The sequence below is a fragment of the Pollicipes pollicipes genome, unplaced genomic scaffold (assembly GCF_011947565.3).
Source record: "Pollicipes pollicipes isolate AB1234 unplaced genomic scaffold, Ppol_2.1 Scaffold_2555;HRSCAF=2994_pilon_pilon_pilon, whole genome shotgun sequence".
In the NCBI taxonomy this organism is placed as follows: Eukaryota; Metazoa; Arthropoda; class Thecostraca; order Pollicipedomorpha; family Pollicipedidae; genus Pollicipes; species Pollicipes pollicipes.
This window is the reverse complement of record NW_023596136.1, coordinates 41,932,596-41,955,619: the sequence shown is the minus strand read 5'-3', so window position 1 is coordinate 41,955,619 and position 23,024 is coordinate 41,932,596. Positions and strand designations below refer to the sequence as shown.

At 59.3% G+C, this 23,024-nt stretch overlaps 1 protein-coding gene across 1 annotated transcript in view; it reads left to right on the top strand.

Annotated features, from left to right (window-relative positions):
- The first annotated feature begins 2,414 nt into the window (after positions 1 to 2,414).
- LOC119101433 (mitogen-activated protein kinase kinase kinase kinase 5) overlaps positions 2,415 to 23,024 on the top strand; it is a 41,099-nt gene continuing 20,489 nt past the window's right edge. Inside the window, exons 1-19 of the mRNA XM_037224773.1 lie at positions 2,415 to 2,551; positions 3,298 to 3,431; positions 3,819 to 3,876; positions 4,414 to 4,464; positions 7,016 to 7,171; positions 7,845 to 7,948; positions 8,891 to 9,019; positions 10,072 to 10,335; positions 11,215 to 11,331; positions 12,516 to 12,591; positions 13,019 to 13,110; positions 13,688 to 13,720; positions 15,251 to 15,438; positions 17,214 to 17,261; positions 18,544 to 18,626; positions 19,921 to 20,043; positions 20,644 to 20,825; positions 21,945 to 22,149; positions 22,609 to 22,739. Of these exons, the coding sequence (XP_037080668.1) occupies positions 3,324 to 3,431; positions 3,819 to 3,876; positions 4,414 to 4,464; positions 7,016 to 7,171; positions 7,845 to 7,948; positions 8,891 to 9,019; positions 10,072 to 10,335; positions 11,215 to 11,331; positions 12,516 to 12,591; positions 13,019 to 13,110; positions 13,688 to 13,720; positions 15,251 to 15,438; positions 17,214 to 17,261; positions 18,544 to 18,626; positions 19,921 to 20,043; positions 20,644 to 20,825; positions 21,945 to 22,149; positions 22,609 to 22,739 (2,148 nt within the window). The 5' untranslated portion in view covers positions 2,415 to 2,551; positions 3,298 to 3,323. The remainder of the gene's footprint in view (positions 2,552 to 3,297; positions 3,432 to 3,818; positions 3,877 to 4,413; positions 4,465 to 7,015; positions 7,172 to 7,844; positions 7,949 to 8,890; positions 9,020 to 10,071; positions 10,336 to 11,214; positions 11,332 to 12,515; positions 12,592 to 13,018; positions 13,111 to 13,687; positions 13,721 to 15,250; positions 15,439 to 17,213; positions 17,262 to 18,543; positions 18,627 to 19,920; positions 20,044 to 20,643; positions 20,826 to 21,944; positions 22,150 to 22,608; positions 22,740 to 23,024) is intronic.

The following is a 23,024-nucleotide window of genomic DNA, read 5'->3' as shown; positions in this document are numbered from 1 at the left end:
TGTTGATTCCCGCTGTCCAACTGTGTCGGTGTTGACTTCCGCCGCCCAGCTGCGTTGTAGTTTGACTCCCGCCGCCCAAGTGCGTCGGTGTCAGCTCCCGCTGCTGGATGGCATGGGCATTGACTCCCGCCTCTCAGCTGTGTCGATGCTGACTCCCGCTGTCTGACTGCGTCATTTTTTACTCCCGCTGCCAACTGTGTCGGTGCTGGCTCCCGCTGCCCAGTTGCGTCGATGCTGGCTCTCGCTGCCCGGCTGCGTCTGTGTTGAGGTGACCGTCGCTTTGTTTGGTTGCAGCTCGCCGTCCGAACTGCAGCGCCATCTGCCTGGCGTGATCTCGTCGGCCAGGGCGGTGGAGCTGTGTCAGAACCTCAAGAGGAACCTCGCACCGACCAACCCGACCTGACCCGGTCTAATTTGATTTGACCCGGCCCGACCTGACCCAAGCCGGGTCGGTCTACTGGTCTACTCCCAACGGACGTTGGACTGCTTTGATTGGAAGACGTCCAAAAGCGCTGCCTCGAGACGCCGCCTTGGGGCGCGGACTGCTCTGATGGCTGTGCGCGCGGGCCCCTATCGTGACTGTGTCACCGGCCTGCACTGCCCCTATTATGGTGACATGTCAGGGCTACATATCTGGAATTGGAACCGTGCAATATATGTGTGTGCCAAAGAGCCATGGTGTTTCTGTGAAGGTAATGACATTGTGGACGCGTTATAAGAAAGTCGGCTGCATTTAACGAGTTGCTTACAACTGCAAGTTCATGACATCATTGCACGTCCTCGACGTGTCTTCCACGTTCTTGTATTTACGGTGCGCACTCATGGAATTTTCACCCCTTCGATGGCTTCGGTGCCTCTCTTTCCGCCTGCCCTATCTTTATCTCCCCTATATCAATCTGTCTGCCTCTTTGTTTGAATAAGGTCAGATGTTGACTCTGCCTCTGTGCCTGAATCATGGCAGAGGCAGACTGCCTCTGTGCCGGAATGACGAAGCTGGCTGTCTGAATGACGTCTACGCTGATCTCCCCACCAATGTTTCGGAGCTTGACACGACCGCAACCCTCCAGGCTCGTCAACGCATGCCTCCGATTTTGCCTCGCGTCTCACCTATCGTTTGGTTGGGTTCCCGGCAGAGATGCGTTCTGGTTGTTTGATGAGAACTGCGCTACATTAGGCCATATGAAACGATGCTTCGACACGGATGTGTTGCACACATTTGAGTACTTTCAGACCTACAGCAAGCTTGATCGTGTCATATTGGCGGCAGTCCTATCCTGGGGCACTACGGCGGGGAAAAAGACGTCGTGAGCCATGGACAACATGGCAGGATTGTGAACAACATGAATGAAATCAGTTTCGGTGACTGTCATCAAACGCATCTGCTTACCTACCGTGGTCTGGTGAAACGGTTACCATCTCTTTCGGGTGCACACGTTTTGACTTCAGAACATGCATAAGGGTGAGATAACACACCCTCCAATTTCCATAGGAATCAAAGTTCCATTAGGGACATCGGCATGTTGCGTGCCGATGAATACGTTCAAAGCTTTGCGGCTCTCAACGGTTGACCGGGGCTTAGGTGTACATGTCACATGTTTGCATGGAAGTGTACCGTGTGACAGAAGCTTGAAGCATGCTATACTGGTTAATTCGGTATTCTCTTTCGGCGGAAATTTCCATTTAATTCGCACATAGGAAGCTCCGCCAAGTTTTGGCCCTGGTACATAAACGGACTGCATTGTGAGTCTAGTGTTTGGTGTCGGTGCACTGGGCCATTGGTAACACCGAGGTTTACAATGTCAGTGTGAAATTGTCCAATATTTCGATCGTTTCAGATTTATCATGGTTTTCAGGGTGCTATTTAGATCCATTGTCTATTCGCCGCAGGAGACACCCAATTTTGGGGATTAGCGCTCTTAAATATGTCTTGCCCTGCATCACCCTGATGCTACTCAATTTCAGGGAGGCGTTTCTTTTTCATGGGGGTTTTCCTTGTCATCTTGGGACTCGGTGGGACGCTGGTGGCACGGTTCATCATGCCCCCTACGCTTTGACCTATGGTTGAGTTTCCTGCACTTTTTTTGTACGCATGGCTCCAGCGAAGGCCCATCGCCAGGTGCCGCGGCAGCGTTTGGCCTAAGCAGCTGATACTATCCCAAGCACATCGTTATGATAAAAGAAACAGCAAAATATGCTTCACTGGACTCTGATTCAGTGATTTTGCTCAATATTTCACGAGAATTGCATTTGAACAGATTACATTAAGTGACGTAAATAGTTTATGGGTCGCATACATATAGCCCTCTGTATAAGGGTTTACAAAGTAAGCCAGCAATTTAGTGTCATCTGTCGGAGCGAAATTGACGAGGCTTGACACGCACAACAACGCGTCGGGAGCGACGTTGTAAGAAGCGTACGAAGTGGTGTGGATTTGCGGTGGCGCTGGGTAGTGGCGGCGGAGCAATGAGGTGTCGTTGAGCAGGCCGGTCCCAATCCAACTGGATCACTGAAGATAAGAATAAAACAAAGAAATCAGACCATACTAGCGTAGGTAATACATGACTGAGGTGCCTCAGTTGGGCCTGGAGTGGCGTATGTTTGCACTGGTGCCTGGGGTGTATCGCTGACTGTTGTAAAGGATAGGCAGGTCTAGACGGCTCCCGGTGTGGCTGTAGAACGAATGGTTGAATGTAAGTGGAAGTCACATAATAGTTGGCTTGACTTAACTGTGCTTCTCACTTGGTATAAAACCACACAAGGTATATTGTCACACCCTTACCATGCCAGGTGTGCATGTCATAGCTGCCAAGCGTACCATGACCGAAGTTTGATGATATCTGTAGTCACTGGTGTTCTGCTTTGGTGATTCATATTCAAGATGAGCACTTCCTTTTGATTTGTGGTTTTCCCTTTATGAAGATGGGATATGGCATGAACTTAAACTGATGGAATGAAATGAGGGCATTAAGTGACTTTGAAGTGGGATTTCGGCTTGTATACATATGATAGCATGTCTTCTGTACAATTAAAAACCTGGTGTTGTTTACAAAATGGGATGTGAAGACCAAATTGACCCATTTAACTTGATATAGTGAATGGAGTGTACCTAGCATGCCACTTAACACAGCAAATAGAATATGTTGCACACCTGTTTGATCAACTTGTGTTTGTACAGCCAAGATAGATATTCATCTTTGGTTTGCACATCCGAAGCAGACACACCGTTGTTGATTTCTAGCCATAGATTATGTAGTCTGAATGCCAGTGGGCCTCATGGGCATCCACATTTGTTTTCAGTCTTTTACCACAAGTGCAAAACAAAAATGGCTTCATCATCTAATATGAGCTCTGACATCAGTAGAAGAAATCCACAAGATGATTATGAAATAATTCAGCGTATTGGAAGCGGAACATATGGGGACGTGTACAAGGTGGGTATTGGTTTGCTTTTAAATCATATGTTTATTTCAAAAAGCCTGGCTCATTGAATAGCTTCATGATGCAGGTGTTTTTCAAGGCAGTCCTGTATTATTGCAGTACCTAGTATCATGGCAGCCATTCAAATCTAGGTGATAGAAAAACCCAGATGATATAAAGAATACACTCATGGCTGAATCATATGCTTTGATTGGTACTCTAAGGGTGAAATTTTATATAATTAGCTTACATATCATCACCCTTACTGATGCATGTTTGTGTCTTTGTTATTTATGGGCTTTTGTGTTCATTGGTGTTTTTGCATATTATCACCTACTCAGGGTGCTTTTTGTCAGCAGCTACAGTTGATGGATTGCTGTCAGTGATAACATATTTTTCAGGCTACACGACTTTCCACAAATGAAGCAGCAGCTATCAAAGTTATCAAGCTCCAGCCAGGTAAGTAACATAAGGAGTTACATAAAATAAGCAAATCTGCATATATTACTTTCTTCTAGTATTCTGATTGGCCCTTATGGTAGTTACCCTCATAAGCCCATATTCATCAAAAGTGAGAAAAGGAATTGGTTTTGGCAAATCTGATGTTAGCTTAATTATTTTGCATTTGATTATGGCTTCTATCTAACTTTCACTGTGATTTGTTAATTTGCTCCACACATGCCCGCCAGTGTGTGTGGTTGGTGACAAATTGTGAGGAGTCCTCCAGCCAAATGGGTTTTTAACTCAGTTTTTTTCTGAATGTCCACACATACAATTCCTCAACAGCCAGTCTGAGAAAACCACCACTCTTTCATGCATACATGACTGGCCATTGATCACTGAGTGGCTGAGCACTGCTGGGCCTGGGGACACTGGCACAGGGGAACAGTCACCTGAGATGCACCCTCGTGGCCTCTGACTGGCGTGCCCGCTGGCGCCCTGCCACCGCGCTCCGAGCCGTCCGTTTCTGACCAGTTCGCGTGTTCCCCGTGTAAGAGACTTGGACGAGACTGTCGTGGGGCGAGGCAGGATCGCCTTCACGGCCCGGTAAGCCGCATGCGCTGGACGCTTCGTCGTGCCCCGGACCTCCACTTCAGCCGTGTCTGTGATCGTCCTGTTACGACTTCCGGCCAGTTCCTCTCATCCTTGTGGGCAGTCCGTTTGTCCGACTTCTGACCAGTGTTATCTGCCATTCTAGCCTCACTGCCTCGATCCTCCCTGCATGACACCGATCTTTGTCTTCGGCCCGTCGCCCGCGTCCTCCATGCTCAGCGCATGGCTGTCTGTCATCCGCCCTCATGGGGCGTCCACATGGTGCTCATCCGCTCACATGGGGCGTCCACATGGCGCTCATCCGCTCACATGGGGCGTCCATATGGCGCTCATCCGCTCACATGGGGCGTCCATATGGCACCCATCCGCTGATATGCGGCGCCCTCTCTGTCTTCCCATCCTACTCATTTCCCTGTGTCTCATCTCCTGCGTGGTCTGGCAAGCCACTCGGTGTGTGGATTCCTCGTTTATCACCTGAGTCAGCTTGCTCTGTCCTTGTTTCCGGAGTTCGTCAGCTCCTTACATTTGTTGTGCCATTCCTCCTCCTTCAGACAGATTGTGTTGCATTTGCTAAGTCTGACTCGCTGGCCGCCACCGTTCCATGCCCTCGCGACCTCCAGAACCCATCGGCGGTGTACACGCTTGTTCACTCTTCCTGGTGGTCCATCGTCAGCAGACAGCGCGATTTAGCCTAGCATAGTGTAGCGTTTTCTCGTGTCTGACTAACCAAGATCGGCGCGCACGGCATCTCACCGTACGCCAGATGCGCCTCTTAGAACGGGCGTAGTCATGCGGTGTTTTGTCCTTAGTTTTGCTGGCCTTTTGGCCAGGCTTAAGAGGCTCGGCTGCTCAGCTGCGGCTAGACACTGCCAGCGTGAGCTTCTGAATGCATGCCAGTGAGACGGCTCAGACAAGACGTGTGCAGAGGGGGCGGAGCGTACACTGATCAGCTCAGCCAGTTACCGATTGCTGCTGCGCGCGCACCTGGAGAGAGGCTACGCTGTCGGGGTGCATATTTCGATGGAATATTCGACTACCTCCATGCGATGGTGGTCATGGCTTGTGTAGTGATTGAGAGGCTAGGAAGCTGCGTTGCTGCTCACGCATATTGTATCCAGTTGTGTGAGAACATCACTTCACGGTGTTGAATGGTTTCGCATACAATGTGCAGTTGTCCAGTAGCTTTAATTTAATTCACGAGGACCCGCAGCTCCAAAGCGGCCTTAAATTGGCCAAAGGCCGATAACGATGGAGTCCCCCGTACTTCTCCCGGGCTGACAATAACCAACGCCAGCCGAGGGCGTTGTCGGGACCCGTCCGGCGCCGTGCTCGCGGCTGGGACGGCTGTGACGGCGGCAGCGTCGGAGGCCCGCGGGTGCGGACGGACGGACGCGCGTCGGACGCCGCCCGCTCGTGCCCGCCGCCGCCGCGTGGCGACGGCTCTAGAGCAGGCCGCGGCCAGACCGCGACCTGTCAGCTGTCACTCACAGCTGCCGACCAGCGTCGGCATGCCGGCGGCGACGCGAGGTCCAGCGCAGCGGGCGCTGACGCTGGCGGGCGGCGCGACAGGTGGACACGCTCTGTTTCCTCTCTCCGGGATTGCGTCGTTGATTGGTTGGGCCACGAAGTGGAGATGGGCCCGGCGAACATTGGGCCGAAATACGTGTGTTTTCGTCGAGCAGAATATTGTGTCGGGGCATCGAAGCGGTGGTGTGTTTGCAAACCGGCGGCTCCGGCCGACCGTCCCGTCGGGCGGCTGGCCTGAAACGGTCAGCGGACCGCGGTCTGATGTACTCATAGGGCCAGTGAGACGCCCTGTCTCCTGGCTTGTTCTCATGTTTGCAGGGGTGTGGTTTTGCTATATCAGTTGTGGGGATGGGACTGAGCAGAACTAGTCGCTAAGTATACCCATTAATACATTGCAAGCATGTTTTACTCGGTTTTGAACCACTTTTCGCCCCAAGTTTTGAGGTGGGGTGGACGACCCCACATCTGAACAGGAACCCCGGATGTTGGCCTGACCCATCCCACGCCGGTGTGCTGGCGTCATTTGTGCCCGCTGGGATACGTTCGGCGACTGTGAGCCCGGCCGACCTCGGACCGGTAGTTGACGAGGGGGCGCGTGCGGCACCGCTCAGCTTAGATACCGCGGCGAAGAAGGCCGTGCGCTGCTCTTCTGGTGGCGGTCCGTCTGTGGGCTTCTCCGTCGCCGTGTACGCGATATGTCGGCACGGTCGCCGTTGTAGGTGTACGGGAGTGGACGCGGCGCCGGCATGCGCCACAGGGTCGGGTCCCGCAGGGCCGGGTGGTCGTGCTGTGCCTTCTCGCCATGTGATGCCGAACGCTTCCACCGCTCGCCGGGGCCAGTTTGTCGCCGGGCCGACGTCTCTAAACATTTCCTGTGACCTTTAGTTTGGTCTTGACCAGTTTGCCGCACGGAGCTGCCTGATTTTATTATGTGGATATCCGATTGCGCGTCGTATAATGTCGTGGGTCCTCACGCCCGGTGTCAGCTGTTTCTGTCTAAGACTGATCGGTCTCGCAGGGGACGACTTCAGCATAATCCAGCAGGAGATACTGATGATGAAGGATTGCCGGCATGCTAACATCGTCGCCTACTTCGGCTCCTACCTGCGACGCGACAAGCTGTGGATCTGTATGGAGTATTGCGGGGGCGGCTCGCTGCAAGATATCTATCATAGTAAGTATTTTTTGGTACTGCTTATGCTATCTCCCTTTTCAAGTGTATCTTTACCGTCATCGATTCTCGGTTCAGCTGTTCTCCCGTGTTATTTATTGTGCTTTATACGCTTATACGTTTTATACGCTACGATTTATTAACCTTGCCGCATCACCGCTTCTTTCCCGTGGGCGCCAAATGACCACCGCAGTCGACGCGCCCGTAAACTACAATTAACAACAACAACTCTTCTCTCCGTGTTACTTTCCTGCTGGTACTAGTTCGCACATCAGAGGATGATGCGATGTTACGAAATGAGTGAGTGTCTTACAAGTCTCTAATTACTCCTATTTCTATCCTCGGTGCTCGTGAAAACCACGAGCCTAGCGCCGTAGCCGGCTGCAGGTGTCTGAGACGTGTCGAGGGCCGTGACCAGCGGCCACGGGTGTCTGGGACGTGTCGAGGACCTTGACCAGCGGTCGCGGGTGTCTGGGGCGTGTCGATGGCCTTGGCCAGCGGCCGCGGGTGTCTGGGGCGTGTCGAGGACCTTGACCAGCGGCCGCGGGTGTCTGGTGCGTGTCGAGGGTCTTGACCAGCGGTCGCGGGTGTCTGAGACGTGTCGAGGGCCGTGACCAGCGGTCGCGGGTGTCTGGAGCGTGTCGGGGGCCTTGACCAGCGGCCGCGTCTGTTGCAGTCACGGGTCCGCTGACGGAGCCACAGATCGCGTGCGTGTGTCGAGAGACACTGCGCGGCCTCTCCTACCTCCACACCATGGGCAAGATGCACAGGGACGTCAAGGTAAACGGTCCGGGCAGGCGGGCGTTCGGTCCAGGCTCTAGACCCTGACCCTTGTGTGGAAAGAAGGCCGGGATGCGTGTGGTGCGTGATTGGACGGCTGTTCTGCCTTGGCCCGTGCTGCAACGAGGTGTTTGGCTCACCACATAGTGGTCTAGCAGCCCTTGAATTGGTTGACAGACTTACGGCCATTGCCTGCCAGCCTGGAGATGCTGATGATTCGCGGCGAACAGGGGACATATCCACGGTTACTCAAGATATGGGAATATTGATCACAGTTGGTGATGACGGCGTCCGCATATTTCTTTATTTTTTGTGTTTTTAGAAACGCACATGCAACAGTTGATGGACGTGCTAAATGCTTATAATGCTTTTATGAGCATAATACTATATGACTATTAGTTATGTAAATGGTACATCACAAGGGGAGTACAAAAAATAAGTGCTCATGCTTGTATGGTGTTATGAGTACTTGTGCGCTAGTAAGCAAGCAGGGTCGAATGGCAGACAGTGGACATACCCATATTTTGCTGCCATCTTCGTGAGCATGCCAATCAGCTTTCACGTATGGCTATGGTCAACAGGCAACATTTCGACATACTAAAGCTCAAATTATTCGTCTTATGACATGGATGATAGATCGATAAAAGGGGAAAACAGCGAGGCGCGGCGCTCCCGTATCGAGCAGTTATGACTTCACTCTTGTGAGCCCTGCGGTGGCGACTCTCGCGCGAAAAAGGTTCTCTTAATATTGAGTCAGCGCAACCATAACCCCCAACCCGTCATTCTGTGGACGCTTTGCTTTTGCCGAGCATTGCAAAATACTCCCTTCCCATCGGCATTTGCAAGCCAGTTGCCGAGGGTGCCGCGGTGCCGCGGTGTACCGATGTCGGCCGGCCTGCGCGGCGCCGGGCGGACAGTGACGGGCCGTGCGGCCGCCGCCAGGGCGCCAACATCCTGCTGACGGAGAGCGGCGGCGTGAAGCTGGCCGACTTCGGCGTCTCGGCTCAGATCACGGCCACCATCGGCAAGCGGCAGTCGTTCATCGGCACCCCGTACTGGATGGCGCCAGAGGTGAGGCGGTGGCGGCGGCGGCGGCCGGCGCCCGCCGCCGCCCTGCTCGTCGGGGGTGCTGAGTGACTCGCGCGAGCGGTGGTGGGTGAGCAGGGCAGCATAGGGGAGGTTGTTCCTTGCACACTGAACTGGCTCCAGGTCGATGGATTAGGTTGCAGTAGTTCGCACACATGTCGTCATCCACATGCGTGCGTCTTGTGTGATGCCAGTAGTTTGGGCGCATATATCTTGCTACGCCTCAGGAAGGAGGCCGTGGTCACTTGAAATGAGCTGGGCCTGCCAACATATTTTTTAATGCTATGTTACTGGGAACGAGCAAACATTCGAGTCCCAAAAAGTAGTTGTTTAAACCGCGTCACATTATGAATACCAGAGATGTTGTCGCCTTTGCGCTCTGTCTTCCGTCGTAACAGTATGGACTAAAACGCTGCCATAATTTGAGCAACTTAGGAGTATTCTCCTCCCATTTGACCGTTGCGTTAAAAGCATCACAGCACACAACTAGAACTTCTGTCAGTAATGTGGCATTTACCAAACAGATTACGTGAATACACCTCAACTTCCCGTTTGCTTAACCCGGCACAATTTTTGGTTGGTCCAGTGCCAGAAAATTATGTGCGGGTTTTAATTAACTGCAGAGGCCTCAGCTGCAAGATTTCCAAAAAAGCCATGTGCGTCACCGGTCACTCCACATCGCAGGTGTAGCTCCATCAGTTCTGCCCCCCCCCCCCCCCCCCCCAGCGTTACCACCGCCGCAGCAGCGCTGGTCCGCCGGCTGTGTGATCGAGGTTCGAGGGCGGCTCTGTCGACCCGGACGGGCGTCAGTGGCGGTCTTTGTCATGCGGCGCAGCGCACGGTCGCGTGGGTGTGAAACAATGTCGATGCTGCGCACGAGCCGTCGAGCGGCTGAAGGGAGTGACTAACTGCGGCTGACAAAGGTGGACGAGCCGCCGTGCGGCCCCGCGATCGCCGCTGTCTGTGTGAGTCACGGTCGGGCCTGGTGTCCTCTGGCTGACTGGGCACGGACCTCAGCTTCGTCCGCCCGCCGGCAGGTGGCAGCAGTGGAGCGCAAGGGCGGCTACAACCAGCAGTGTGACGTGTGGGCGGTGGGCATCACGGCCATCGAGCTGGCTGAGCTGCAGCCGCCCATGTTCGACTTGCATCCGATGCGTGCTCTCTTCCTCATGTCTAAGTCAGGCTTCAAGCCGCCCACGCTCAAGGACAAGAACAAGTGGTCACAGACGTTCCACAACTTCGTCAAGGTTGCGCTCACCAAAAACCCCAAGAAACGACCAACAGCAGACCGTTTGTCGCAGGTTTGTATGAAACTGAATGTGTTCCTTGCGCTGTGGGTTCGAGGCTATGTGAGCATGACTGTCTGTTTTCACTTTTGGCTTTGCGAGCAGGTGACATTTCGACGCGGTGAAGCTCAAACTATTCGTCTTATTACCCTGATAGATAAAAAGAAGAAACAGTAAGGTGTGGCGTACCCGAGGAGTCATGCGTGCAGCGTGCAGTCCAGTCAGCCGTCAATCCACGCCCTCGCCTCCAGCCCCCCCCCCCCCCCCATCCCCTACCAGTGCTGTCATCTCTCCGCCGTTGCCGTCACCGGCGCCTTCGAGCGCCGCCGCCAGCAGTGGCGCCATCTCCCGGCTGGGGGTGCCGACGGACCGCGCTCGTCCAGCCGTGTTTACGTGGCTCTGTAAACAGCGGCAGCCGCGGCGCGCCAGGGGCAGTGGGGCGCGGCCGTCCCGGCGGCGCGGCCCGCCCGCCACCTGCGCGGCTCGGCCGGCGGCCATGCTTCCACCCCTCTCTGTGTGTGAAGTGGGCGGTGGTGCTTCGGGTGAGCGGTACCCTCGGCGGACCGATCCGCACTGTGCCTGTGCGCCCGCTGCCTCCCGATCCCCCTTCTAACCCGCGCCCCACTTTGTACGCGTTTCCGATGTCTTGGGGCTTACCATACGGCATACTGTCAGTGTGTTGGGCTGTTCTGCTGGTTCACCCATGTGCAGTTGGGGCGCATACTGCAGTGGTGGGGGGACGGTCCCCTGTGCGAGTGAATGTGTCCCTGCGAGGCCCCGTGCTGCGTCCCCACTGTACTGTCGTGACCGTGAAGCGGTGACTGACGGGCTCGCCGAGCACCCCCGTCGCCGTCTGCGCCGACCCGCTCTGACCGCCTCCCTGCCGGTGGCCAGCACGCGTTCGTGCAGGGCGAGCCGGGACCGGGTGAGCGGCGGCTGATGCGGGAGCTGCTGGACAAGGTGCGCAACCCGAGCGGCACCTTCCAGGAGCCGGAGCCCGACGAGGAGGGGGTGAGTGGCGACTCGGGCGGCCGCACCGCTGGGGAGGCATAGACTGGGACGCCGCCGGGGAGGGACAGACGGAGATGTCGCGGGAGGGAAAGGAGGGGACGCCGCCGGGAAGGCATAGACAGAGATGCTGCCGAGGGGGGATAGATGGGGACGCCGCTAGTGGAACGGGGGGGGGGGGAGAGGGACAGACGGAGACGCCGCTCGGGAGACATAGACGAAGACGCCGCCGGGGAGGAGCAGATGGGGCGCCGCCAGGAGGGACAGACGGGACGCCGCCGGAATGGACAGACCGGGCGCCGCCGGGGGGGGGGGGAGGGACAGACGGAGACGCCGCCGGGGAAGGACAGACGGATGCGTCGCCGGGGAGGGACAGACGGAGACGTCGCCGGGGAGGGACAGACGGGGCGCTGCCGAGAGGGACATACGGAGACGTCGCCGGCAAGGGACAGACGGAGACGTCGCCGGCGAGGGACATACGGAGACGCCGCCGGCAGGGGACAGACGGAGACGTCGCCGGGGAGGGACAGACGGGGCGCTGCCGAGAGGGACATACGGAGACGTCGCCGGCAAGGGACATACGGAGACGTCGCCGGCAAGGGACAGACGGGGGCTGCCCGAGAGGGACATACGGAGACGTCGCCGGCAAGGGACATACGGAGACGCCGCCGGCGAGGGACAGACGGGGCGCTGCCGAGAGGGACATACGGAGACGTCGCCGGCAAGGGACATACGGAGACGTCGCCGGCAAGGGACAGGACAGACGGGGCGCTGCCGGCGAGAGGACATACGGAGACGTCCGCCGGCAATGGACATACGGAGACGTCGCGGCGGCAAGGGACATACGGAGACGCCGCCGGCAGGGGGACAGACGGGAGCGTCCGCCGGCAGGGGACAGACGGGCGCGGCTGGCGGGCGCCTCAGCCGCAGACCGCGCCGGGGACCGATGGGCTCCGGTGTCAGCTGGCGGCTGCGGACTGCAGGAGATCTTTGGCGCGGCGTGCGATGCGATCGTGGGGTGTCGCAGCAGCCAGTATGAGCTGGCGGCCGTGTTATGTGGGGCTCTCGAGTTGACGTTACCAGAGGCTGACTAGAAACATTTTCGCGCGCCGTGTTTACCTGATGCAGCGTCGGCAGCAGCTGCTTTGTGGTTTCCGCCGCGCGCTACCGCTGACTGCTGGTTGCAGGCGGTGAACAACGTCCCACACAGGATAGCGTCGCGGCAGCCGGCTACCAAGCAACGCACGGAGTCGGAGCTGCACAGTGAGTGGTCGCCGCCGCCCGGTCCCACTGAGTGACGCTCGTGTCCTGAGCGCTGCAGAAACTCTTCAGTGGTGTAACATCGTTTAAGCACGTGGAAATTACACTTGGTGTAATATGTTGCGGTCAGTTCGTTTTCATTTGTCATTGCATTCTCCGTGCATCGCAATGCTAGTCAGCGCCGTGGGCATCCATTACGATGGTGTAATTTGCATCGCTGGACCTACGCCGTAAATGAAGCGGTTGATCGTCGACATCCACTCGCCACGTAACCCTTGGAGACTTGGGTGGCCATGACCATGACCTTGACAATGACCATGACCACGACCATGACCATGGCCATGACCATGACCATGACCATGACCATACGTGAATGACCCTGGACCGGTGCTGTGACCGCCCCTGACCGGCCGTCGCCGTCTCCCGGCAGTGGGCAGCGTGAGTTTCGAGCAGCCGCGCGTGTCCGAGCTGGCCGCCGAGCCGCCGCCGCCCCGCCGCCAGTGGAGGATCGCCGGAGACGCCGTGAGTTGGTGGCCCCCCCCCCCTCCATCCACCATTCACTCGCTCCCGGCCGGGCTCGGCTGAGTCACCTGCCGGGGCTATATGGTGACGCCCGCCTATGGTCCTGTCCTGTCAGGAAGGCCGGGCACTGCGGGGGATCGCAGTGTGGTGACGTCCTGGTTTGTTGCGCTCAGTTTGGAATGCAATTAGACCTGTCGCGGCTTCATTTCGCAGCGAGTTTTGCTTTGGGTACTTGTTTCTGTGTGCTGCTGGCTGGGCTCTGTGCCCAAGACGTGTGGTCACCGCCAGGCCCGACTTGGCAGTGTATTTTGACCCCCGTGTCCACACCTGGTGCCGTAAGGGACATTGGGGCATGTACGCGAATGACTACTTATCGGGAATGCACCGAGAGGCTCAGATCTCCCCTTGTGCTATGGGCGTGCGTACTTGTCCCGACTGAAATAATTGTCGGCCAGGAGGCCGCTCGTTGCGTGACGCTGTGACCCCAGGGCCGTAACACCGACCCCTGACCCCCGAGCACCCGGCCCCTGGCCCCTGACACCTGGCCTCTGACCCCTGCCGCCCGGACCGCCGCCAGGACGAGGCTGAGGACGAGGACGAGGACGAGCCGGAGGAGGGCGGTAGCGACGCGGTGGCGCGCGACTCCGACACAGAGCCGAGCGACCGGTGAGTGACGCGGCGCGGCGGGACCGCTGCCCCTCCCCACTTACCCCACCGCTGCCGCACGGTCCGGCGGCGCAGCTTCTGCTGACCGTGACGCGTGCAGGCACGGTTTGCCTGGGAGTCCCGCTCCCCGCTGGCGTTGTCCCCATGTCATCGACTGATGATGTGACGCGTATTAGTTTTGAAGGCATCACACTCCGGGGGACTCCTGGCAGCCGCATGCGGAGCCCTGGGTCAGCTGCTGCGCACCTCGGCGCCCAGGGCCGGCCGTCGGGCGGCTCTGCGCCTGCCCGGCCTCCGTGACGCGCCTGAAACGCTGCCGGGAGACCCTGGCCGGGGGCCGGGCCGGCCTGTCCAACCGCAGTCCAGACCGGCGGCGGGCGGGCTGGGCAGCCACGTGGCCGGGCGGACGGCGCGGGACAGCGTGCAGTGCAGCGGGGACGGCCGAGCCGAGACTGGGCACGGCACTCCGCGGCCGGGCGGACGGCGCGGGACAAGCGTGCAGTGCAGCGGGGACGGCCGAGCCGAGACTGGGCACGGCCCGCCGCGGCCGGCCGGCCGCAGATCGGCCCAGAGCTGCCGCCGCCCGCCCGCTGGGTCCGCTGCTTTCAGCGCGGGTGCAGCGCCGGCGTCGACAGACACCCAGCCGTAGACGCGGTCGGGGCAGCTTACCATCACGGCTGGGTGACGGCCGCAGACCGGCTTCCGTGCCGGTCCCGAGCGCTGGCCGGTGGGCAGGGGTTTCGGCGGAGCCGCGCGTGCCGCCGCCCTCGCAGCCGTCTCAGGCGCCCGCTGTGTGACCTAATACACAGACCGCTGCCAGACCGGGGGCGGCGCCCTCCGGCCTGTTTGATGCTGCTCAAGCTGCTTGTTCAGCTCGCTGGAGTGCAGCGCTCACATCACGTTTATTTACTAACCCGGGGCAGAGCGACTTTGAAGAAGGGCTCGTGTATATATTTAAACGTGTGCCGCATGACTAACGCGTAGCTCGTCGGAACAGCAGCAGTGGCGGATGGGACCTTTCGAAATATTTTTCTGAGCCACACGTGCAGCGTCCTAGGAGCCAAGTAATCGCAATAACGGTGAACTGTGCGCACACAAGCATTCATTTGCAGCCATTATTCGTTGCCTCAAAATAAAGGCAACGTGATGTGGCTGAATGTTTCACCTAATTAGTATAAGTAGTACCTAATGCGAGGCGCCGGTGTAACTAATGCAATGGTAAGTGGTTTAGGCTACAGGCACTGTCGTTAACTTTATCAACATTGTCATACTTGGCAAAGTAGAGATTCACTAGTAGTTATCACATTCAGGCTACCGTTGTCGTGCAGGTTGGTGGCATTGACGTTCCTAGCCTCCAGCTTTGCGCAGGAGTTCGTCGGCGCCCCGTCGCCACGGCCGCGATCGCCGCCGCGTCGGACATTGCGCGCCGCCGGCGGCAGCGGCTCCGGCAGCGAGCCGAGCCGGCGCCCGGCAGCTAACGAGCCACTGCTCCCGCAGCCCGGCCGCCGCCAATCACACGCTAGGCTACAGGCAGAGCGACGGCGGCGGCGGCGGCGGCGGCACGCTCACGCGCAGCCGTAGTCTGACGCGGCACGAGCCGCTCGGCCGCCGCCTGCACAGGGCCGCCCTGTCCGGCGCCGACGTGCTCAACCTATCGCTCAAGTACGTACGTCCGCCGGTGCGGCCACGTGGCCGGCGGCGGCGGCGACGGCGGCGGCAGCGGCGGTAGCGGCGCGCCTCGCTTGGTGGCGGTACCGCGCGGGGAGGCTCTTGCTGCGCTGGGCATCGCGGTCGGGAGCGGGCGCTCGGTGGAGGGGGCTGGCCGGTGGCACGACCGAGGACGGCGTGGGTATGGCAGTCCCGCCTGCGATGAACATGGACATTTGAAGATAATTGGACAGCAGGTTGAAATAAGCTACGCTGTGGAAATCGCGCCAGACATTCCGATGACTGTTGTCGCGGAATGTGAGAGGTAACTAAAAGGCATCAAAGTGGGCGACACTTGAAAAGCCGGCTAATCGGTATCATTTTAGCAATGCCTGGCGTTTTTCGGTCACGATTCGAATGGCGTGTTTTGCCGTCAGCTGACACGGCAGAGTTGCCGGTTGCGGCGCGATCCTTGCGCTGCGACGACGCAGGGGTGGCCGACCTCCGAGCCGGTCGGCGAACTCCGCATGCCGCGTGCCCAGCCGCAGCCGAGCCGGGCGTGGTGCGTCCCGCGCCGCTCGGCCGGTGGCCGCCGCCGGCCGCCCGCTGTAGAGCCGTAGACGGTGCATGCCGACTGGACTGGCGCGCGCATCGGGCTGCAGCGGCGGCCCGCCGGGCCTGCACTGAGCTGATGGCAGGCCGCGGGCCACAGTTGTCCAATAACCTAACATCCGTTCGTGTCGGGAACAATTCCCGACCGGATGGGAGACTGTTTGCGGTTGTTAGTGGGATGCGGAGAATCCGATCAGGATGGTGCAGTAGTCTGCTTCATGTGAGTCTGTGAGCGCGTTGCCTGTTGGCCATTGCTCTGGCTGTTTCGGTAGTTGAGATCTGTGTTGGTAGATCTGTGCATATTGCTGAGCCTGGTATGTTAGTTCAGTCGGAGGTGGCATGTGTGCACGGTCATAGACTGGGTCTACCGGGCCGCTTTGCCTGCTACAAAGCCTCAGAGTGGTGTACTCAGCTCCTGTCGGCTGGGGAGATGCGCCTGTCCACAGGAGTGGTAACTGACCGTGAAGTGGCTAAAGTCTTGAAAAAAACTCGCGTGTGGCAGCCACACGCGACCATTTATGGATCAAGACCCCCGGTCTGGACTTGCCTCGTTTCCGAAAATTAATTTTCCGTGGAGCCATCCACTGGCTGTGAACCGAATCACGCCGGTGGCCAGGCTATATACTCCCCGGATGGGGAGCCATCGATTCATGGATTACCGATGGCGATGGCCGGTCGGCCGATGCGACCCCGGGGCGGCCGGCCCGCCGGCTCGGCCGCTGCCCTGGCACGCCGCCGGCCCGCAGCCCGTAAAGCCTGCCGCTGCTGCCGGCCGCGGCTGGCGTGGTGTCGGAGCCGGCCGCTCGCGGGTCGCCCGAGAGCGCGCGGCGAGCGTCGCCGAGCTGCCGCCACCCCGTCAAAGTTCCCTTCTGTCGGCAGGAGCTTGTTGCAATACATAGACGACGAGTTGCCGTGCAGGTAACTGCCGCCTGTCGCGCATGGCGTGTCCCGTAGCGAGCTACCGCCGTCTGGGCAGGCCCCGCCCGCTGTGAATGCCGCTTGCCTGCATCCGCCCGCCGCCCGCGACCGCCGGAGCCGGACTAACCCGGCCGGCAGCGCCGCGGGCTAGCCGACCTGTGTGGAGCCACCGCCCGGGACGCGGCAGGCGCTGTCTGTCCCCGTCCGCTCGGTGTCGGTGACGTGCCCCACCCGCGCACTAACCCGGCCCTCTGCGGCAGGAGCCCGGCCGCCCGGTCCGCCGAGACGCCGCTCGACATATCGCAACAGTGAGTGAGCCCCTCCCCCCTCCCTCCCGCCGCCCGCTAACCTGCCGCTGGGCGCTCCTGCGGTAACCGGGGCCCAGTGTCCTGAGCCGAAGCTGGGACCCTGCGCACCTATCAAATCGAGCAGTGCTAGCGTGCGGACCGGAAATAGCAAACGGCAATTTTAGTTCCTGGTGCTTTCGATTCGTAACGCTGACGTGAGTAGCGGCTGTAAGTCAAACCAAGCTGTTAGAGGCACTTATTCTAATACGGTTTGATTCGAAAGTGCGCTTGTTCATAGCTTCGTTTTGTGGGACTGGATCCTCAAATCTCTACGATTTTTGCTTAATTGTTGGCGTTTGCGCTGCTTTTGTTAGTGCCGTTTTGCGCCGATGGTAGGGCGTTGGTGAAGTTCGTTTTCAGATGACCCAGTTTCCTCCCAACGACAGCGTCCCGGAAGTACGAAGATGAGGCAGTTCCATCCCGTGTTTTCAGTTACTGCTGTCATGCCACGGCCGCAAAGCCCGTACAAATTGCGCGTTATTGTATCTGCTGCGTAGCACTCGCAGGCACATGGCCATTCCAGATGTATCAGCTGACTGTGCGTTGTCGGCTTCATGGTCTCGATAGTGGACACACAGATGGGGTGCCCATTTGCTGGCCTTGTAACGCTGGCAGCGCTCTTGCTTGCTGGTCAGTCCAGCAGCGAAGTGGTGCGTTAAGTGGCTGCCATTCCTATGAGTAATTGAGTAATGGATTATGCCAATGCAGTTTTGTGGCACAGGTAGTTTTCACGTACGGTGCGGATGTGCCCTTGTGGCACCTGCGCCGCCCCGCTCTTGCCATTGCCTGTATGGCGACTGGCCGGCAGGGCATTTGCGGGTCCAGTGGTGCATTTGGGGCTTTATTTGGTGGAATAATGCGGGCTGTTGATGTATCGAAATTGCCAGTCGACGGTTTTTTACGTATCTGACACTATAATCCACCGTTTCTGTAATCCATTCGCCGCCTGGTGGCTTGAAGGAGCGACTGTAATGCCGTTAAGTGGCCTTGGTGGAGTGAATGGTGTGCGATCTATTCGTCTTTGCATACCATGCGATAGACGTGGGAAGAGGCAGGGCAGCAATATCATGGTAACCGTTGTGTGTAATGGCAGGAGTTTGGTGCATCGATCTTTGCTCAGGTCACCGCGAGGTGCGCGCACCCGTATGCTTGCCAGCGCATGTGCGGCCATTTGAACGTGCCGGCTACCGTATCAGCATGTGGATGACACATGACGTACATCGTGCGGATGCGGTGTCGGCAGGGCTACGCTGACGGTGGAGGAGTCGCGCACAGCCCGCGAACTGGCGTCCGCCGGCCAGAAGGAGGCTAAGGCACGCTCACCAGGTCAGTGGCACGCTCGCCAGGTCAGTGGCACGCCTACCAGGTCAGTGGCACGCTCATCAGGTCAGTTACACGCTTACTAGGTCAGTGGCACGCTCACCAGGTCAGTGCCACGCTCACCAGGTCAGTGGGACGCTCATCAGGTCAATGGGGCGCTCACCAGGTCAGTGGGACGTTCATTAGGTCAGTGGCACGCTCACCAGTCCAGTGGGACACTCACCAGGTCCGTGGCACGCTCACCAGGTCAGTGGCGCGTTCACCAGGTTAATGGGACGCTCACCAGGTCAATGGAACGCTCATCAGGTCAGCGGGTGCTCACCTAATGGGTGCTCGCTATCTCAGTGGAACACTCAAACATCACTGCGGCTCTCTCACTGGGTGCGGTGGCCACCCATTACACAAATGTGACGATGTCGCTCTCTTCTGTGGGGCGGCCTCCGTCGCTCGGTGGAGAGCGGGCTGTATCGGCCCCCCAGCAGCTCCGCCTCGCGCGGCGCTGTCCGGTCAACCCAGTCTCGACCGCCCCCGGCGTCCGCTTGTTCGCTTGTTGACAGTTCATCAGCGGCTTATTCGCGTGGGCTGTCGTTGGCAGCGTGCCGGCCGCCGGCGGAGCCGACTGAGAGTGCTCGTGTGGGCCGGCCATGTGCCGCGGGCCAGTGCGCGCTGGCCGCTCGCCCCGGTGGTCGGCTGCTGCCGCTGGCCCCGCGGCGGCAGCGGTGACCGCCAGCGGTAGCCTGGCGGGCTCGCCACGCGCACCGCCGTCCCGTGGGACCGGCCCGGCACGCGCGGTCGGCGCCCGGCTCGGGCACCTGCTCATGGTCTGTGCGGCCGGGGTCGAAGCGCCGATACATTGTTAAAGCAAATGCGCGGTTCGTTAGTTACCTTGCGTGGCCTCGGGGGGTCCCAGGGTGTCCGATGGTTTGTATCGATGGGGCGGCGTGCTGCTGGTTCGTGTGACGATACCGCTAGTGACCGCTTGCTGCCCGGCCGTCGTCTCTCATGTTTTATGTGTGTGCTCCCACGACTGCGGTTGCACCTGTGCATTTCTTTACGATTTGGCGTACGTCACGTTTCTCGCGGCGTGTACGGACGGTGTCAGCGGGGGAGAGAGGACACCCTCATCGATCCGGCCGCCGGGCGTGGTTGCCGTTTGGCGTCGGCCGTGTCGCGGCGGGGCGTGACCCTGGCGGCCGTGCAGACGGCGGCGGGCTTCATGGCGGGTCACCCCTGCAGCCGCCGGGGCGGTAGCCGGCCGCAGCGGCGCCGTGTGTGACCGTCGCCGTCCCTCCGCCGGCAGGATCGGACTCCACGCTCCGGAGACGCCACAGCCTGGCCGGCGAGGACGACCTGGCCGAGCAGACGGGCACCCTGACCCTAGGTCACCGCACCAGGTCACTGTCGGACAGCGAGGCCACCTCCTGTGAGTCCCAGTGGTGGGAGTTGCACGCTGAGCTCAGCTCACTGTACTGCGCTGCAAGCGGCTGGGCCAGTTATAGCTGTCGTGAGCAGCTGCCGTGAGTTGCCGTCGCTTGTCTCGTGACTCCTCCCTCTCTCCATGGCTCTCATTAAGCCTGGGATCGGCCGCTGATCGTCATCACTCGACTCCACGGCCAGCTGTCAGCGCGCGTGTCCCCCCTCCCCCTCCTCCCTGGACTCAGCCCCTGCTCGCACTCCTGCGCTGCGCTGCGACCTTCCTCCAGCTGGTCTGTCGGCGCGTGTCCTCCCTCCCCTCCTCCCTGGACTCCGCCCCTGCTCGCAGTCCTGCGCTGCGCTGCGCTGCGCTGCGGCCCTCCTCCAGCTGGTCTGTCGGCGCGTGCACTCCTTCCCCTCCTCCCTAGACTCCGCCCCTGCTCGCAGTCCTGCGCTGCGCTGCGCTGCGCTGCGCTGCGCTGCGGCCCTCCTCCAGCTGGTCTGTCGGCGCGTGTCCTCCTTCCCCTCCTCCCTGGACTCCGCCCCTGCTCGCACTCCTGCGCTGCGCTGCGCTGCGACCCTCCTTCAGCTGGTCTGTCGGCGCCGGCAGCGACGGCGGCGGTGAACGGGTCGTCGTCGGCGGCGGCGGCAGCGGCGGCCGGCGGCGGCTCGGCTTCGCCCGTGCCGCCGCCGCGCCGCCGCGAGAAGTTCCGCAAGACCACCCCGCCGCGCCCCGTCTCCAACGGCCTGCCGCCCACGCCCAAGGTGCACATGGGCGCCTGCTTCTCAAAGGTCAGTGCTCGTCGCCCGCTCCGGTGTCGCTGGCCGTCCCGATCGCCGTCCGGCCGCCGCGGCGGTGTCGCGTCGGTGGTGGGAGCGCGCGCGCCGCGGGTGGTGCGCGGGGAGTGGAGTGGACTTCCAGCGCGTGCGGTGCGTGGTGAGGCTGGGCGCTGCGGGTGTCTGGAGTAGGCTGATCTGCGGTGGGTGCTTGAAGGCGCTTGTACGCGACACAACCATTGTTAACCATGTCGCTTGGTGGTACTGAAAATGGGACAAATGGTCTTGGGCATTCATCACGAATCGAGTACATTCATCACGAATTTAGTAATGGACACGTCAAGAAATCAATGAGTGCTGCGTGGCGGGAATGGCTTCAAAAGTAATTATTGCAAGCGCTCAGCTCCACATGTATAGAACTTGTATGCTGGAATGTCATCGAACAGCTGTGGTTTGAACACGGGTAGTCGCCAGGTCCGCGCAAGAGCAATTCCTCTGTTCACGGCACGTTATGAGTTGTGTGGGCTTTCGTGTGTCCAGCGTGATGTTCTGTCTCCATGCTCCAATCGATCGGGACTTGTCCCCCGCACCGGCCGTTCCGCGTCTTCTGAGTGTACTGGATGTTCCTGGCTCGATCTGTCGTGGTTTGGTCACGTGCGAAACTCGCACGCTGCACCCAGCACCCCAAACTGTCCCACGGCCCCCGCATGTGGTTGCCGCGGGCCCCACCGCCGCCGGGCAGTGGCGCCGGCGGGGGACGGGGGCGAGGGGAGTCGGGCCGTCACATCCCCATTGTGGTCGGGCCGTCACACCCGCGTTGTGCGGCTTTCAGAAGTGGTCAGTGCCGCACCGACCACTGTGTCGCACCAACGCCGTGCTGCATGGTATTGGTACTGCACGACTATGGTATTAACACCGTGTTGCACCGACTCTGTGTCGTACCAGTACCGTTTCGCACAGACTGTGTCGTACTAACACCGCGTCGCACCGACTCTGCGTCGTACCAACACCGTGTTTCCCTAACTCGATGTTGTGCCAACGCCGTGTCGCGCCAACTCCGTGTCGTACCCACACCATGTCGTGCTGGCCCCGTGTCACACGAGCGCGCCTGCCTTACCGTCCCGCCGCCGGCAGGTGTTCAACGGTTGCCCGCTGCACATCACGTGCACGACCACCTGGGTGCACCCGCTGACGCACGACCAGCACATCCTGGTGGGCGCGCTGGAGGGCATCTACACGCTCAACCTCAACCAGCTGCACGAGGCCACCATGGAGCAGCTGTTCAACCGGCGCACCACCTGGATGGTGGTAGTGAAGGACGTGCTGATGAGCGTGTCAGGTGGGTGGCGGGGCGCGCGCCCAGGCCGGGTCGGGTCGGGCCGCAGCCTGAAGGGTCGAGCGCGCACGTGACAGCGGCGGGTCAGCCGCCCTGAGCGGCGGCCGGGAGGGCTCCAGCGGCTGGTGGAGGGGCGCGTGTAGCGTGCTGTGGGACCGTGTCGGACCCTGCGGCGGTGGGCGGTGCTTGAGTCGGGTGGAGTCGAGCTGGGTGGAAGCCCTCCACATGGACTGGATGTCAGCAGACTAGCGTGTGTACGGGATAGCGCTCGATCTGCACGTGTTCCATGAGTGGGGGGTGACTGGTTTGCGTGTGTTGGTGTGGTGTCCCACGGGCTGGCGAAGCAGTGAGTCTAATGCAGAAGCGGTTTGTTTGACGTAGTGGATTTTGAATCGGTGTCGACGCCGTACCGTTGGCTGTGTTAACAGCAGATATGCTGGTGACATTGGTTTCTTCAAACAGGTCTGAAAAACCCGTGCCTCTATCGACACGATCTGTTGGCTTTGCACTCAAGGCAATTCAACAGATTTTCGTTGAACGTGAACAAGATACCGGAAAAGCTCGTTCCTAGAAAGTATGCCATGACGACTAAGGTGCGGCGGGTGGAAGCCCGGGATGGCTGCGACAGACGTTGCCCGGTTTGTGTACCTGGCCTTTTCTTGTGGGCTTCAAACAACGGAGGTATCTGGCGAAAATAGCATTGATGAAGTCTGTGTATGCAGCCGAGTAACAAATGTGAAGCCCTGTTATCGTTAACGTCTGTGATGCATTCACTGATTTCCTCGTCGTAGTGATTGATGGAAGCACATGTACTCAAAAGCTGTGGGACTTTTCATTCATTCGCAAATTTTCAGTGTTTCGTTATAGCTTTGCTTTTA